The 18,521-nt window shown below is 40.7% G+C and overlaps 1 protein-coding gene across 7 annotated transcripts in view; it reads right to left on the bottom strand.

The window, feature by feature from the left end:
• Positions 1–15,483, bottom strand: part of TAMM41 (TAM41 mitochondrial translocator assembly and maintenance homolog) — a 49,724-nt gene extending 34,241 nt beyond the window's left edge. For 3 of the 7 annotated variants that reach the window (XR_002828004.1, XM_006083830.3, XM_023749655.1), the window contains exons 1-4: positions 15,154–15,483; positions 12,157–12,339; positions 9,440–9,532; positions 1,356–1,506 (exon numbers count right to left, since the gene is read on the bottom strand). Coding sequence is in view for 6 of the 7 variants with exons in the window: in XM_006083830.3 (XP_006083892.1) it covers positions 1,356–1,506; positions 9,440–9,532; positions 12,157–12,339; positions 15,154–15,288 (562 nt within the window). In the remaining variant the exon portion in view is untranslated. Of the gene's footprint in view, positions 1–1,355; positions 1,507–4,122; positions 4,272–9,439; positions 9,533–10,822; positions 11,140–12,156; positions 12,340–14,894; positions 15,113–15,153 lie in introns of those variants that run through there. The other 4 variants (XM_023749657.1, XM_023749656.1, XM_014451316.2 and 1 more) reach the window with 4 other exon arrangements.
• Positions 15,484–18,521: the final 3,038 nt, after the last annotated feature.

Genomic DNA, 18,521 nt, shown 5'->3' with positions numbered 1-18,521 from the left:
GAAAACTTTTCCTTAATGTGGAGGGAGAGATGGAGTTGGATAGTTACCACTTGATAACAATAATAGTAAAAAGATGGGTTTGAGCAAGAATCATCAATAGATGCTCAACCTAGGAGGGAAAGTTTGATAAGAAGTAGGATATTTGCATGATCTTAAAAAGCCTCCCCATTAATTGTTTAGAAGTGAGAAAACACTGCTTATTAGGGCATAAACATCACTGGTGTGTAGATTTCAAAAGTGGAATGTCATAGAACACAAAGAAAGGCTAAGGAAGTATTCCAGATTAAAAGATGAAAGAGACATGACATCTCAATACAATATATGATCCTTGACTGTATCATGTCCTGGAGGGAAAGAAAATACTTTTATAAAGGACATTATTGGGGCAACTAATGACACTTGGAATATGGATCGTCAATTTGATAAAAGTACTGAGTCAGTGTTAATTTTCTGAATTTGAAAACTGGCCTAGCCGGCATGACTCAGTGGTTGAGCGTTGACCTATGAACCAAGAGGTCACGGTTCAGTTCCTGATCAGAGCCCATGCTGGAGTTTTGGGCTCCATCCAGTCTGGTGTCTGCAGGAGGCAGCCAATCGATGGTTCTCTCTCATCATTAATGTTTCTATTTCTCTCCCTCTCCCTTCCTCTCTGAAAGCAATGGGGGAAAAAAAGGAAGAGACCTGTACTCAGGTTATGTAAGAGAATGTCCTTGTACTTTGGAAACACATTTTGAAGACTTAGCCTAAAGGAAACATGATAGGTAACATACTCTCAAATAACTAAAAACAACAACACATAATACATTGTATTTACATATACAGAGAGAGCAGTGGTTCTCCAAGTGGGACCCCTGAAGGAGCATTAGCATTACCCAGGAACTTGCTAGAAATACAAATTCTTGGGCCCCACCCCAGACCTACTAAAGTCAGCTGTCTGGGAGTGGGCCCAGCAGTCTATTTTAACAAGCCCTCCAGAGGATTGCACACTAAAGTTTGAAACCCACTGATACAGAGAGGATGATAAAACAAATGTAGTGAAATGTAAAAACTGGTAAATCTGGGGAGAGGTATATGGGATTTCTGTACTATTATTGAAATTTTTCTGTATGTTTGCAATTGTTTCAAAATAAAAATTAACAATAACAACAACAAAAAGATTGCCCTGGGGTAATTTATGTACAGATGTGGAAAGGAAGAGACTGTGGAGGTAAGGAGGCAAACCACTGGATTTTCACACAGGAAGTAAAGGGATTCAGAACTAGGGTTCTGCAGCTCCAGTGTAGAGTGAGGAGCGATGTTTGCACGGTCTTCAAACGAATCTTCTTGTAGAAAATATGGACACCAAACCTACTGACCTGAATAGGAGAGTCCAGCAATCATTGTAAAGAGGTCTTCTTCAGAAAAGCTTTCGGGAAGCATGAGGAAAGCAGCAGTCACAGCACTCTTCAGATTTTTATCTAGGGCTGCCCTAAGAGCCACATTCTCATTCATTGCTATGATTTTCACCTGAAAAAAGCAAAACATTCAGAAGAAAAATTCCAAAAGAGTATTGCTCAAGGTAAAGGTTATGCATGCAATGGAACTGTCCCAAACTTAGCTCTGAAGATCTTGGAATAGTAGGCCAGTTGATACAAAATAATTATTATTATAATAAGCAATCCCAGAACCTCTTGTTTTGTGCCAAAATCAGAGAAATCATGACACAGGGGGGAAAAATAACACCCCAAAATAAATATTTATCTTAGATGGGTTTTGAAAAAGAAGTCAGTAGAAATGAAATAAATGTCCTTTGGGAAATGTAACATTTATTTTATAATCTCATTGTTCTTCACTTAATTTTATGGTAGACAAAGGCAAAATTTTACTCCTTTATTTAGAACTCAACTCTTCTGTTATCCATGCATAACGTGAGTAGCTCATGCTCTATTTCAATCTGATTTTGACTAAGAAAAAAGAAAAAAAATAGCTACTATAGAAAGAGCATGCGTTTTGGGTATAGGTAAGGGTTCAAGTCCAGGTATTTATTAGCTGTGGGCAAATTACTTAACTTCTCATCTATAAAATGGGGATTACAGACATGCATCACAGAATTGTTACAAAGATCGAATGAGATAATAAATGTAAACTGCCTAATGTACTAGTGCAGGGGTCCTCAAACTTTTTAAACAGGGGACCAGTTCACTGTCCCTCAGACCATTGGAGGGCCGGACTATAGTTTAAAAAAAAACTATGAACAAATTCCTATGCACACTGCACATATCTTATTTTGAAGTAAAAAAACAAAACGGGAACAAATACAATATTTGTATTTGCATGTGGCCCGCGGGCCGTAGTTTGAGGACCCCTGTACTAGTGAATGCCTTGATTAATAAAACAAAATTTTCTTCTGAATACATAGCAGAAGCTACTGTCTTTGACTTTCCCCAAATTCATGAAAATATAAATTGCTTTAGTCTATTCTGAGAACCTAGGTTTTAAAGACTGCACTGAAGTTAAGAGAATGTGTTCAATCCCAGTTCTATCTCTTACTAGCTCTGTGACTATGGGTATAATTCCTTAAAATGGGGTTAATAACAGAATCAAGCGCATAAGGTTGTTGGGAAGATTAAATGAGATATTACATATGAACCCTTAGCAAAAGTGAGCTTCCTTACGTGCTTCTTGGTGCATACTGCAGGAGTTCCTCTGGACCAGAGGTTCTCACCTTCAGCAAGTACTAGAATCACTTAAAGGGCTTGTTAAAGCATATGAGGCCCATCCTCCAGAGTTTCTGATTCGGTCAGCCTGGATGAGGCCTGAAAATGTACATTTCTAACAAGTTCCCAGGTAATGTTGGTGCTGCTGGTCCAGGAATCACATTTTGAGAACCATTGCTGGTTCTCAAATTATACCAATTTATACTCCTGCCATAATTTTTTAAAACCATCATGCTCCTTCTGAATGATTTTCTAAGTAAGGAAAGGGTCTAGAAGTCCACATATCTCAAATGTATCCACCATCTCTAAACCATTTACTGCTGGCAGCAAATTTTCCTCCTATTCTAGAAAACATGGCTTAAGTTGCCTTTTATTTGTTGAATAGAGATAATTTTTGACAAAATTACGATGGTCATAAAAGACACATACATATAAGAAATTAAAATTTTATTAAGACACAAGGAAAGAGACTCATGTGTATCTCAAAGTATAATATATTTTTAAAATTTAATCATAAAAAATAACTATTTTACAAATCAGACTTAAAAACCTAACTTCTATCTTTTACTTTCTTTTTTCCTAATGGAACATTTATAACATAAAAACCTCTCATATGTTAGGTAAGCCACTCTATTCTAAATACTACTACCTCCTCCCTTGTAATTACAAGGACTTAATAGCCCTTAATTAAGCCTTTCGGCACTTGGGTGAGTTTAATATTATCGCAATCATCTGCAGAAAAGTAGAACCAAGGAGCAGCCCAGCAGCAGGACTTGCCCAAGGTTGCATAATGAGTTGATGGCAAAATCAGGGTAACACCCTTATGCTTGGCAAATCCAACTCTAAATATTTTGAATTATTCTCATGCATTCAGTTAGGGATCTGCTCTGGTTAATTTCTTTTCTTTAAAGGTTATTAAAACAAATGTTAAGGTCCTATTAATAACTAACAATAACATGGTTATGTCTTGAATAACTTTCCTAAACTTTTTATTCCATATAGAACCATGGATGTAGGAAGGTAACCTCCTCATCTTACTCATGGGGAAGCCAAGGCCCAGAGGATTAAAAGATTTCTCCATGAGAAGCAGCGGCACACAAATGAGGATCTGGGTCCCTGATTCATTCAGAGCTCTTTCCAAAATTCTGTAAAGCCTCACTTTCAAATTCTTATTCCTCATTTACCAGGACCGCTCAATAATGCTTCACCCTATCTTTTTCTGGTAGCTTTTACAGAAACTCCATGAAAACAGAAGCTATTTTGAGATGCTAACAAATCAAAGTTGCAAAGAAATGAGTAAGTTTGAGGAAATTATTCTATTCAACGTGATACCACTTATTCTCCAAGAAAGGTGTTCTAGTTAGGTATAAAAAAGCAGTCTGTTTGCTATTTAAGGTTAAGAGAGTGTAAATAAAAGCATCCTTACTCAAAGGAAAAATGTCAATTCAGAAGACTCTGCTACTGTGCTGATCTGGTTCTCCAGTGTAAGGTGAACTAGGAACTTGTCTCAGCAGCACTGTTATTTGTTGTTCAGAGTGAAAAGCCAGTGAACTCTTGGGACACTGCCAGAGAGGCCTGGGAAAAAAAGAAAGCCCTCAGATTTGTGAATAGCTGTTTGTATCTTACTGGAAATGCCCGCATCTGAACCGCATAGATAGCATTAGCACGACTGCCAAGAAGAAAATCTTTACTGGAGAGAGGAAGGGGCAACACTTGAAGGGACTTTCAAAAGCCCAACTCGAGAGATTTGTGAGTACCTTTCATGATAGAAAAAAAGGGAAAGTCACAAGTGGTCTCCTCTATAATACAGTCACATGGAGACAGTACTTGAATTGCAAACAGTGAAGTTATAGTCACAAAGAACACAGCCCTATCTAGTGTTCAAATACCCAACCACTAACCAAATGACCCTTCCCATGGAAGTTTTCCATTCCAAATGGCCAGAAAGGTTAATTTTTCTAAATGGTTACTGCCCGAGGACCAAAAGGAAACACTGAACATTTGAGCTGGATGAAACCTTATTAATTACCTGTTGGACTACTGACTCTTCCAAAATAAGAGTGTGATGCTTTTAAAAAAAATTCCTTTGGCATACACAGAGAAGAAACTTAGTTGTCTGTTAAATAAGGAAATGAATGGCTCAAACTTTGCATTTTAAAGGCTAGAGGCCCAAAGATTTGCTCACAGTTGGGCAGAGCCAAGGCTAGTGAGCCAGGTTTTCCAGCTTCATTGAGGGATCTTTTATACTTCTGGGATTTTTCTATCCACAAAAAGTAAGTCAATAGCTACAATACGATGATGGTTGCAAAACTGTTTATATACTAAAAACCACTGAATTGCACATTTTATTTTATATATATGTGTATGTATGTATATATGTCTGTATGTATATATGTGTATATGTGTGTGTGTGTGTATATATATATATATATATTTATTTTTTTTTTTCCAGAGGGGAAGGGAGAGGGAGAGAGAGAAACATCAATAATGAGAGCGAATCATTGATCAGCTGCCTCCTGCACAACCTCCACCAGTGATCAAGCCCAGAGCCCCCAACAGGGGCCTCTGACCAGGAATCCTTCTGGCAACCATTTAGTGCATGGGGACGTGTCCAACCAACTGAACCACACTGGCCACGGAGGGAAATGTCCATTGTTTAAAGAAAGGTACTCCTTTATATTTCTCTTTTTTTATTAATAAAATTTATTTTTTAGAGCAGTTTAAATTCACAGCAAAATTAAATAGGAAGTAACCCGGCCAGTGTGGCTCAGTGGTTGAGCGTCAACCCAAGAACCAAGAGGATGCCCATTCGATTACCAGTCCGGGCACATGCCCAGATTTCTAGCTCTATCCCAAATAGGAGCCGTGCAGGAGGCAGCGGATTGATGATGTTCCTCTCTCATCAATGTTTCCCTCTCTCTATCCCTCTCCCTTCCTCTCTCTCTTAAGAAAAAAATCAATAAAAACATATTTTTTAAAAATGGAAATTACAGCAAGTACCTATACCCCCTGTATATTTTAAACACTTAAAATGCTAGTGATTGAGAGATTCTATTCTAGTAGCGATACCGAAGATAATTTTAGAGCTTTAGACAATGTGATTAAATGTAACTCCTTCTTTTAAAACACATAAAAACAAAGAATCCACACTCATATCCTCACAATTCTTTCCTAAGACATTTACCCATTCTTTTTATTAAAATACTACCAACTCTTTCTTTCCATCAGATTTGTTCATTTGATTAATATTTGCTGCCACCTAGAGGTAAAAACAGTTTGTTTAAAGACAGTCATCTTGAGAATGGTTAACAGGGATTTCCACTAGAGGGAAACTAAGAGCAGGAGTGGGTGGAAGAGTTAATTCACCCACTTATGATTTTTTTTTTAACATGTGTTATAGCCAACACTTTCAAATGATTTTAGATTTCCTGATTTTCTTTTGCTAGAAGCTTAATAAGCCTGAGGTCACATAGTCATTGTTATCAATAACATTTTCTTCTCCAAGTTAGCTGAGAAATGCCATTTTGCATGACATAAATGTAGCTGCTACTACTTGTCTTAAATTGTTGTTTTTATATTACCAGGATATATGGCATTTAGATAAAAATCTGAGGTCATTTCCAGTCAGTGCTTACATTCTAGGATTTTTGTGGCATTTTTAGCTTTCTAATGTCAATTAAAAAAAACATATATACTACTATTTGCTAACTGGTTTGGATCAGTGGACAGAGCGTTGGCCTGGGGACTGAAAGATCCCAGGTTTGATTCCAGTCAAGGGCACATGCCCGGGTTATGGGCTCGATCCCCAGTAGGGGGCGTGCAGGAGGCAACCATCAATGAATTTCTCTCATCATTGATGTTTCTCTCCTCTTCTCTCTCTCTCTCTCTCTCTCTCTCTCTCTCTCTCCTTCCCTCTCTGAAATCAATAAAAATATTAAAAAATAAATAATATAAAAATATATGTATATTTTTTATTGATTTCAGAGAGAAAGAGAGAGGGGGGGAGAGAGAGAGAGAGAGAAAGAAACATCAATGATGAGAGACAATAATTGATTAGCTGCATCCTGCATGCCCCCTACCAGGGATAGAGCCCACAACCCAGCCATGTGCCGTGACCAGGAATCAAACCATGACCTCCTGGTTCATAGGTTGACGCTCAACCACTGAGCCTCATCCGTAGGGCCCTAATGTCTCTTTTTTTTTAATTGAAATATTTCAAGCACAAAACACAGTACAGAGAATAACAATTTCACATTCAGTATCTCATTTTATCTAAAAATAACTCTGTGATGGGCAAGAACAATGGGAAATGGAAGATTTTTTCCTGAGTGTCTACTAAGTGCCAGCCATTTTAGATCTAGGCATTTCTCAAATGTCTTTTGAAGTGTGATCAGCCTTATCCATAGATGACGATGTTTCAAGGCTCAGAGAGATTAAGGCACTGGTACAGGGTCACATAGCTGGGAATATCAGAGTTGGGACCCAACAGATGTGTCTGATTCTAAAATGTCTGGTTCTTTTCTAGTATTTCTATTCTGCTTCCACTTTTCAACACCTTCTTGAAGTAGACAGGGCAAATATTGTTGTCCCCATTCTACAGATAAATTATTAGAGGTTCAGAAAGATAAAACAAGTTGCCCATGTTCACATAAATAGCTAACAAGTGGCAGGAATGAATAAGACCTAAGCTTTTCATTCCACATTCATTTTTCTTCCTGTCAAGCAACATATTTTGTAAATTAACCCTTTGCACTCCGAACCATTCTGGACATTGGCTACCAGCTACTCGACGCTACTTTGCGGCAGAAACGTGCATTTACAGACCCTCGTATTATTTAGTATAATTTTGGAACCAAGTAACGTATTATAATGATATTGGACTTATATGAATTGGGTGACATCGAGGAATGTATATTTGCAAAAAAAACAATATTTTATTGTTTATAATTTTGTACAGTATGATAAGTTTTGTAACACTCCCCAATATGCATTGCAGGCTGATTAGTGCATGTTTGACAGTAATAAGTGGTTTGACGCCTGCCACCAGGTGTTTTCCTGTTAGAACACACAATGCAGTCCCGTTTTCTTTGTCCCACATCGGGAATATGTAGTTTATTGTTTAATCCGACACAAAACCCGCTGACATTTCTTGTATATATCTTAGTAATTTTACGATATTTTGATTTAATTTCTTGTGCCATTTCAAGATAAAACTTCAGGGAAACATGCATGTCTCAAAAAGTTGCGTTGAAATAACTCAATTCCCCGTAATCACTAATAAACTGCAATGTCCCCTGAGAGGGGACATCCGAGTGATATGCTAGAATTCCGATGTCCCCTGAGAGGGGACAGCGGAGTGCAAAGGGTTAAAAAACCTGGAAAGAAAATTAATATTTATAAATTTTCAACTGCATTTTTTTGCTTAATTATGTGCTTTACTAGTTATCTAGCCTAGAAATGAGAAATTCATCTATATAGATATGAAATTAATTAGGTAAGCCTATTGTTTCTGAACTTTAAAAATAATGTTCTTACTGAAAAATTACATAAAGTATACAAGTCTAACAGATACAGCCTGACAAATTTTTACATATGGATATATCAATGAACTATTGCCTTTATCAAAGCTTCTGGACATTTTAATGAGCTACACCCTTAAATTTGTTTTTCTACATGGAATTTTATTTATTTTCCTTTTTATTGAATTTATTGGTGTGGCACTGATTTAGAAAATTATATATGTTTTAGGTGCACAATTCCACAAACATTTAAATTTTAAACCCACATGCAAGGCCAAAGAATCCTGACTGCCATGTATATCAATAGAGATTTGTATGACACAACCAAGTAAGCTAATATTGTATAAATCTCTAACTTTTTGCCATAATTGACAAAAGGAGAAGCAGCATAATCACTCTTATGGGAGACATTTAACTACAATCCATGTTCTGTCTTTTAGGGCCTGAGACCCTCTGACAGCACAAGGAAAATTTTTCCTTGCTGTGAGATTGGCAACTGTGACTATGTCACCTAGTTCTCAAACTATGAAAAGACCTTTTCTCAGAAAATAGCCTATATATCTGCATGAAGGAGAAACATGACATTTTCAAATAGAAGTTAAAAGTTCAAGTCCTCTCCACTCTTTTCCTGTTTTGTTTATTTTCTGTTTCTTTTGAAGCCCAGGGGGACATTACCCTCTACAGCCTCCTCTAGCAGTATCCCCAATTAAGGAAGGACCCTACCACACTATCTCACCATTGGCCTGAGGAGGATAATAAAGGGGATTAGAATCCACTCCCCTCAGCATAACTACCTGGTTCATTCATTTCTTCAACAAACATTTGCTGAATGATTACTATGTGCCAGGCACTGTCCCAGGTACTGCTGGGATATGTCAGTGGACAAACAATGCCCCATGACACATTCTAGAAGATAAGGTGATTTGGGTCAAACTGACAGAGGCTCCACTGAAGCACTGGGCATTTCTTCTCCATTCTCTCCAGCCCAAAAGGACTAACTTTGTGCCTGATCCATCCAGACAACTGAAGAATCTACAGAGAGAGGGCAGGAGTAACGTGGATAATATCTAGACATTGTTGGGCAATGAATTCTTAGAGAGGAAAAGGAGTCTGAAACTTAATTCTATTTCCTGGAGTTCCATCTCATTGCAATCAAAGATCAAAGTAAGGTCAGGTTCAGAGAGGAGAGGTGTCCCTAATTGTGGCAGCCAATAAGACACTCACTGGTTTTTGGAGTCGTCCAGCAATGTATAAGGTATTCCAGTTGAGGAGATCTTCAATCAAAATACCAGTGCTAATAACCCCATATTTGATAAGCTGGAAAAGAAAAGAAATGGGCATGAAAAGAAGCAAAAGACCGTATTGTTATTTATGCAAATGAAAAATATAAAGAAATACATTTCTGCCCAGAGTAGTACCTTGATTTCCAAAGCCACTCGAAATGCCTACTTTGTAAAGCACCCATCTCTACCAAAAATATTTGCAAAGGATACGTTTCCAAGACTGACTTGTCCTCTCAGGTATATGAGATGACATGACCACTATTTTAACTCAGACTCTTGTGATGTTAAAAGGCAGAATGGCACTTAGAGGCTATCTAGTACTGGTCCTCAATGAGCTGGAAATAAAAAATTGGTCCTTCAGCACAGACAGTTTGAGTAGCTATAATATATTTCATGCTTCTCCCTTGAGAAATAAGAAACCTGAGGCTCAGAGAGAATAAATGACAAGCCCAAGGTGGCACCATTAGTAGCAGAGACAAAACTAGGTCCCTGAATTTTAGTCTGGGCTTCCAACGTTCATTTTACCACAAAGTACAAGAAGTTTTGTTTATAATTAAAAGTTTTTACTGACATCCTTTACATGGTAAATTTCTCTTTCACTATGGACTATTCTAAACACTTTTATAATTACAAAGCAACATCTATCAGTGCTGAACATGGAATTATGGTCAAGCTCATGCAACGGTAATTTGTACAAACTCTGAATGCAGTTGTTCCAGGTTACAAAATCCCATTTGTTTCAACAAATATCTCTGGCCTCATTCTGTTGAACTTCAGTATCCCAATGGCCTTCTCAGGCTACAAATATCTAAGAAGTAGCTAAAGAAATTTAATTAAAAAGTACAGTCCCTTTGGCATATAATTATGCCCAAATATTTGGTTACTGGAGCTTTTAATATTGTTTGAAACTACTAATTAGAGATAGGCTCAGCATAATATTCATTATGGGCAAAGAACAAAGCTATGCGCTTGGCATGACTAAAGTGCACACGGAAGGCTGTGCTGAATAACCTTCCCTCCACTCTAGCCACAGTCTCGCGGGGAGCCTTCTTGCTGTAGGCATGCAAAAGCCGGGAGGTAATAGAACCACCACTGGCCTGGAAGTCAGGGCCTGTCACTGCCTAGTTGCCTGAGCTTATGGAAGTTATTTTCTCCATGAACCTTGTTTTTTTTTCATCTGCAAAGTGCAGGTGGAGCAGGATTGGCCCTCAACCAAAAAGGGGAATTCAGGGCCCAAAGGTTATGCAGACATCACCAATAATCACAGCACAGCTTCCTGCCAAGTTCAGACAGGTCTTCAAAATCTTGCTCAGTCAGTACTCACCCTCCTGGCCTTCAAAGTGTGGCCCACTGACCAATAACATCAGCATCACCTGGGAGCTTGACAAAATTACAGAATCTCAGGCTCCATTCCAGACCAACTGAATCAGGATCTGCATTCAACAAGATCTTCAGGTGACTGCACATCAAAGTATGACTGCTCTAAGCAATCAGCAGCATTGAGCAGAGTTGGCACAGCTGGTGGAACCCATATGTCATCCTTAGCCCAGCTTAACTCTAGGAGACTGGATTTAGTACCCGGTGGTCTTCTTAAGTTGGGATCCTGCCTAGTTCTTGGCAGCCCTCCTAGAGATTGGGCTCCTTCATATGAAAGACAGTCCAGCAGAGTTCCCGCTACCAGACAACCCTCTGCCGGGATCCGGGCATCTTACCTGCTCTCCAACAATTCATCAAGCTCCACCCACCTGCTGGCATCAAGAGGTTCCTACTACTTGGCACCACATGTTCCTAAATATCTATAATACCCTCTTCACTTGCAAATTCTTCCTGGAAGAATGTCAGTCCTTCCATATAGATAAGATTAATTTCCACTCTGGTCCTTAATGAGCCACTGACTAAACCATTGGTTCTCAAAGTGTGTTTTTCAGACCAGCAAGAAGCTTGTTAGAGAATAAATCTTTCGCCGAAACCGGTTTGGCTCAGTGGATAGAGCGTCGGCCTGGGGACTGAAAGGTCCCAGGTTCGATTCCGGTCAAGGGCATGTACCTTGGTTGCAGGCACATCCGCAGTAGGGGGTGTGCAGGAGGCGGCTGATCGATGTTTCTCTCTCATCGATGTTTCTAACTCTCTATCCCTCTCCCTTCCTCTCTGTAAAAAATCAATAAAATATATTAAAAAAAATTAAAAAAAAAAAGAGAATAAATCTTTCAAGTTCTCATCACAAGAAAAAGAAAATGTAACTATGTGTGGGTATGGATACTAACTAAACGTATGGTGATCATTTCATAATATATACATATATCCCTGTTGTACACCTAAAATTAATACAATGTTATATGATAATTATATCTCAATTTACAAAAAAAAAAGCAAAGCCTCAAACTCTACCCCAGACTTACTGAATCAGGAACTCTGGGGTGGGGCCCAGCAATCTGTGTCTAACAGGCACTGTAGGGAATGCCGATGCACATTAATATATGAGAACCACTTGGCCAAAGGCAAAAAATAAAGCCAGTCATAAAGCCAGTCACACTTGACCACCTTCATCTAGCAGGAGCTGGAACATTCCCTGATTGCAAGAACATACCTATTTAGCTATTATTCTAACAACAAAGGTTAATAACAACCCAAGAGAAGACAAAGGCCAAAGTCACTTACCTTACTGTCACACATGATCAATGGATTGTAGTAAACTCCAGCGCCATAGTTATTCTGGATACTGGTGATAATCTTGGGCCCCAAAACTTTTAGGAAAGAGTAATGGCTCCAATTTTTCTTCAGGTTCTTTGAATGCCATGCAACAGGGTCATCTACTGTGAACACAAAGTCCAGCATGGCTTTCTGGGAGGTGAAGAAAAGAGAATGATTTTAATTTTAATTCCTAGAAAGGCAACCAGATAATAGTGGAAAGTTCTAAAATTTTCTGCCATTATGATTAATAAAAGACCTGGGATTTTCAAGAGAAATTTAAGCAAGTCTCTGGAACCAATGCAAGCTGTTTTCATTAATACACGTTACAACAATGTTTATTTAACATTTACTGTCATACCAACACTCTTCTAAACACTTTATATATTATATATATATGTGTGTGTGTGTGTGTGTATATATATGTGTGTGTGTGTATTATATATATATATATATATATATATATATATATATATATATATAGTGACTCATTTTATCCTCAAAACAAATCATACAAGGTAGGCACTGTTACTATCCCAATTTTTTGGAAGAAAACCACAAGGCACAGACTAAGTTCCTTGCCCAAGGACACACAGCTGGTGAGTAGCAGATATAATCTGGTTCCAAATTCTGTGTGCTGAGCCACTCTTCTACACTGCCTTTCATCTAAATGTTGCTGAACATGCTCCACTTTTCTTCCAGATGAAATAACCCATGGATAAGCTCTATACAGTATTATGTAAAGGGAAATGTTAACTCTCACCCATGTGCCAACCACTCACTGAGGACCTACAATGAGCTCTGATAGATCAGGAGGTAGTAGTACAGAGCTCAAAGACTACTGAGGAAACAGAAAAATCATCAGGACATGGATTTGATAGAAGGATGCAAAATGTACTCATTTCACTCAAAACTGGGTCAACAGGAAGGAGAAACCTCCCTATAAAATTACATTTTTCAAGACTGATAGTCTGAGTCTTGAAGAATGTGCAAGACTTAAAAAGCAGGCCTGGTGGAGGTAGTAGGAAAAGCACAGGGAAAGGGAGTCCTGTTGGAGGAAAACGCTCTGTGGATATAAGAACTGGGCATGTTCTGTGTGCGGCAGCGTTGAGTTCGCTATGGCTGGAACAGAATGCGGGCAGGGGAGTGGAGGGAGATGAGACAAGATAGAGAGGCTGGATGCCATAATAAGAAATTTTCTTGCAGAAGAGCTCACTGGAGGGAGGAGAAAATAAAGGCTGGGAAACCACATTGGAGGCCAACTGCAAGATTCCAGGTGAGGAAAGAAAAGACACTAAGGCAATGAAGGGCATAGAGACTGATCTGGCAGAGACTTAGGTGTTGGAACCTCAAGACTTGTTAACTGTAGGAAATGAAAGTGAGGGAAAGCAAAGGAAGGACTTTTTCTTGGAGGGAATTCCACCTCTGCTCAAAGGAAAATCTTCATGGAAAAATGAAGAGGTGGCTACAGAATCAGGAGGCTAAGGCCTGCTCTGGGTTTCCCATCATGTCATCCACAAAAAACTGGATACTTAAGATTTCAGGTGGACACGTTTTTTTAAATTGTATAATTATGTTAATGTTTTTAAAAAAATAACTACCTATAATAACCTATAATTTATACACGTATAATCTATAATTTCTCATATGCTGTCAGTTTTTTAAAAAGTATTAAAAACTAGTATAGCCTTGGCCAGTGTGGCTCAGCTGGTTGGAGCATCGTCCCATACACCAAAAGGTTGCAGGATTCCAAGTCAGGGCACATACCTAGGTTACAGGTTCGATCCTCAGTCTGGGGTGTTCAGGAGGCAAATAACTGATGTTTCTCTCTCTCTCTCCCCCTCCCTCCCTCTTCCTCTATAAAATCAATAAACATATCCTCCGGTGAGGATTAAAACAACAACAAAAACTAGTATAGGTAGGAAACAGCAAATTCAAGCAACACTATAGATGGCCAGACAGATTACAGCCAGGTATCCAAATCCAGAAGGCTCTATGGCAACCTGCACACTTCCATTTCCTTAGTTTATTGAAAATGACAGTGAACTGTTGGGCTGTGTAAGAACTAGAGCAAATAGCAATACAGTTCAGAACAGTTGCACACACAGAAGACAACTCTACTTGGACTTTTGTTCCTTTTACATTAATTCAGCAAACGCTCTAAAGCCCAGATAGAAAGCTTCGTTTAAATGAAAAAATATCTGCCTGTCCCTCTTCTGCTTGTCTTGAATCTTGTCTCCACCTTGGAAGCAAACTTTATTTTCAGAGGAAAACCTGCCGTCGCTAGGAAAACTGTGCCCTCACTGCTGTTGTGCTCAGCAGTGTGATCCGGCCACATCCTAACTAGTGTTGGTCAATGTCCTGCGCCTGGGTAAACCCACTGGTCCCCCACTAACTTAGCTGACTTCACTGCACCTGTCCTGGCCCTACAACCAGTCCCTCCGCTTCCTGAAGTCACGAAGATCATTTTGTATTTTCTCCTACAGCAGTGGTTCTCAACCTTGGCTGCACATTAGAATCACCTGGGAAGGTTTTGAAATTCTTGAAGCCCAGGCCTCCTCGCCCCACGCCCCCAATTAAATCAGAATCTCCGCTGATGGAACCCAGGCATCAGGTTTTTTTTAAAGCTTCTCAGAGAACTGCATTTTCAGCCAAGGTGCAGAACACCGAGCTAGCACCTGGTAAATATGTCTTTTCTACCATCCTGCCTCTGCATCAGCTTTCGCCTCCACATAATTGCATCTCCTGCTCTGGACGGAGGTGGGCTCCTACTTGTCCTAAAACCTCAGCTCACGCCGCTGTGAGACGAGGAGCACTTTCATACGAAGTCTGTACTTTGCTGGTTGAGATGTGGAGGGCGCGGAGCAGACAGGCAGCTCCCAGGGCTCGGGGTGGGATGAAAGGCGAAAGGAAACTCGTGCGACCCGGCCGATGCTCGGCGTGGGGCGGGCTCCGGGCCGGGCTCACCTTCTGGTTGGAACTGGGCCCCGCCTGGCGGTACACCCCGGAGCCATAGGCGAAAGCCAGGCTCAGCTCCTCGGGGAAGTGAGACAGGATCCTGCGGAAGGCCACCCCCGAGCTCTGCAGCGCCTGCAGCGCCATGGGCCGGGGCCGAGGCCAGGACCCTGGGCGGAGCAGGGCGGAGGGCAGCGGGGCGGGGAACGGACACCCGGCAGGGGGTTAGGGGTGGGGAGATGAAAGGCGGGGACCGGCCTGAACGCGGGGATTCTGGAGCCGGAGATACGAGCAGGAGGGACCAGCAAGAACCAGCGTGCCGGTCGCACCGGCCAGCGGCCAACCCAGCCACGCCTCTGACACGCACACGCGCTCCCGGGGCGCAAGAGAAGGCGCCCGCCCGTGTGTGAGGACGCAAGGGCTTGCGGAGACCCCTGGTGGTCGGAGGAGCTCACTGCAGGCTGGACTTACCGCTGGGGGAGAGTGTTGTTGGCTAATGGCACTGCTGTTTTGTTCTCGCCTCAAACCACATTTTAATAAATGACTATAAAATCGTGCGCGGGTATTGCAGAAGATTGTTTAATGAGGCGAGTTTTCACATAGCAAAATTGTACACTTTACGTAGAATTCAATGGCATTCAGTACATTCATCATGTTATGCAACCATTATCTGTAGCCAACAACGAAAGTGTAGATTTTCAAAGTTTAGGAAAACACAAATAAAATTAAAATCACGTCCAATCCAGAGACTACCACTGTTAACATGTGGCTGTGACTTCTTCCCATTAAAGCCCTTTTCCAGTCCAATGATGGGTATGAAAGTGCTCCATAAATGGTAAAGGACTGCACCTAGGTCCTCTCATATTGGTATTTAATATTAAGGGTGGAGAAGAGATTCTGCCCCTTTGCCTTGGGCATTAATCTCACAAAAGGGTGCGTTAAGTGTTTCCTGTGAATAAACATGACCCCAGGTGAGAGCTCACCTCTTTGTGTAACTAGAGAAACTTGCTCAGGTTCACAGGGCCATTCAGGATGTAGTTTGACTTCCAGGACAGAGACTTTTCAAATACTCTCCTTTTTCCTGCGTACACTGCCTCTCAAAAATAAAAGAAGTAGTAACAGCTAGATTTGAATAATGTTGATGCATTTCACGTGAATTTTTCATGGAGTCCCGCCCCTCTGCTGTCCTGTGGGAGGCAGTGATTGCCTCCATTTTAGAGATGAAGAAGCTAAGTCAGAGAGAAAAGGCAATGTGGTTAGGATCGCATCAGCTTGTGGCAAAACTGGAGCTAAAACCTAGGTCTGGGTCCACATCCTACAATTCTACTATGTCCTGGAAGTGTTTTGAACAGGGACCTGTTGGGCTCAAATGTTAGCCTGGTTTGGAGTGGGGAAACTGTTACCATAGTTTCACTATGAACTAAAGACTCCTGGCCTGGGGTGATAAAGGCTGGGATGGGATTAATTCCATTTGAAAGATGATTATTTGAATTCAAACCTAGACCTGGCACTGAGGTTAAGTGCTGAGGATTTGAGATGCCTTGCAGGAGCTCAGGGTCTGTGGAGGAGACAGACAAACCAACCCAGAATATAAAGTACAGTATGAAGTTGGGTGCCCAACACCCTGCAGGACCTCTGATGAGGGAGCGTTAATCAGTTCTGGGTGTGCAAGGAAAGAATGGAGGAGATTTTGCAGTGATGGCATCTGAGCCAGGCTTTGAAGGATGAGTAAGAGTTTATCAGGCAGAAGATCAGGAAGAAGAATTGATAGGATGCAGTGACAATAATAATAAATGACATTTGTTTATTTATTTACTATTCCAAGAAATCTACCTTTTCCCATCATTCCAAAAGCCCCATGAAGCAGGTTCTTCAAGAGTATCATTTTTCAGACTAGAGGCCTGGTGCATGAAATTCATGCCTGGTGGTGGTGGGGGGGAGGGTGTCCCTCAGCCCAGCCTGAGCCCTCAGGGGATGTTCCAATCCCAGGCCTAAACCAGCAGTCGGACATCCCTCTCGCAATCTGGGATGCTGCATGTACCAGTGATCATACTTTTCATACAGGTGAAAGGCATCTTGCTGTTGTATGGGCAGCTACATTTTTTGCCCTGATTATAAAAAGTAGTACATAACATGATCCTTCTGAGGCAGTATTATCATTTTCCCCATCTTATGGGTGGAAAAACTAAAGCAGAGAGAAGTTAAGTAATTGGCTTTGTCACACAATTATAAGTATCAGAATCAGGGCTGACCACAAAATGTGCAAGCCAGAGTCCATGCATGTCATTGCTGCATCGTCCTGTTTTTTCAGTGTTAGAGTAGCCTTGCCAGGTTTAATTTTTAAATCTAAGAGACTGTTCCTAATATATAGGATAGGATCCCTAGGGCTGGCCAGTGATCAGGGCTGATCTGTGGGGCGACCAGCGGGCAGGGCGATCGGGGGGCCCCCACTGCCACCCTGCCTTGGCTGGTGGCCTGGCACCACCCACTGGCCAGACCTGCCCTCCCCCCCTCACCACCCCCAGTTGCCTTCCTCTGGGGGGGGGGGGCTGACTGGTCATTTCCCCGTTTGGTCGATTTGCATATGAGGGTTTTATTATATAGGATGAAGAAACAGAGTGCCTAAAAGGAGAAGCAAATTTCCAAAATGCACACAGGAGATTTTAACCCAGGGCTCCCAAAAGCCAAAGGCCAAGCTATTTACCACTTTGTTTTAGTGACTTCTTAAATAGGCGGCTTCTGAGGCAAGAGAAAGAAATGAGATGTCAGCTGGTTCTATTCCATCAGCCAAGGTTGAACAGCAACAGCAGTAGCTGAAGGGACAAGAGAGACCAGAACAAGGGCTGCAGGAGGGAGACGGAGTGCGTCTCAGCCTCTCTCTGTGAGCAAAACCATTCTGGTTCATTCTGAGTAAATATCACCCTTGCCCGACTGCCAGAACCTGAAATGCATTTACTGCAGGATTACACTGAAACCTTTCACCCAAAGATAATGAATAAATCTCTACCAGCCATGTTATGTTTTCTGCTTTCCTCCCTTGTGGTAATAATTCAACTTTGTTTTGTTTTTTCCCCTCTCTTTGCGAAAGTAATCCATGCTTATGTAAACATTACAAAAATATGTATACCACCCACCTCCCAGAGATAGTCTCTGATAATCTTTGATACATATTCCTCCAGATGTTCTTCTATGAATATATAAACATTAAAAAAATTTTTAAATGGAATTGTAGGATAGATACTATTTTGCAATTTGCTTTTTTTTTCATTTAACATATCAGGGATATCTGTCTGTGTCAGATTATATAGCTCTATCTCATTCTATTTATTAGCAGCAAAATTTTTTAAACCATGGATATGCCATCATTTGTTTAAATATTT

Source organism: Myotis lucifugus, unplaced genomic scaffold, assembly GCF_000147115.1.
Source record: "Myotis lucifugus unplaced genomic scaffold, Myoluc2.0 scaffold_8, whole genome shotgun sequence".
Lineage (NCBI taxonomy): Eukaryota > Metazoa > Chordata > Mammalia > Chiroptera > Vespertilionidae > Myotis > Myotis lucifugus.
The sequence above is the reverse complement of the archived record's forward strand: the minus strand, read 5'-3'. Positions and strand labels throughout refer to the sequence as shown.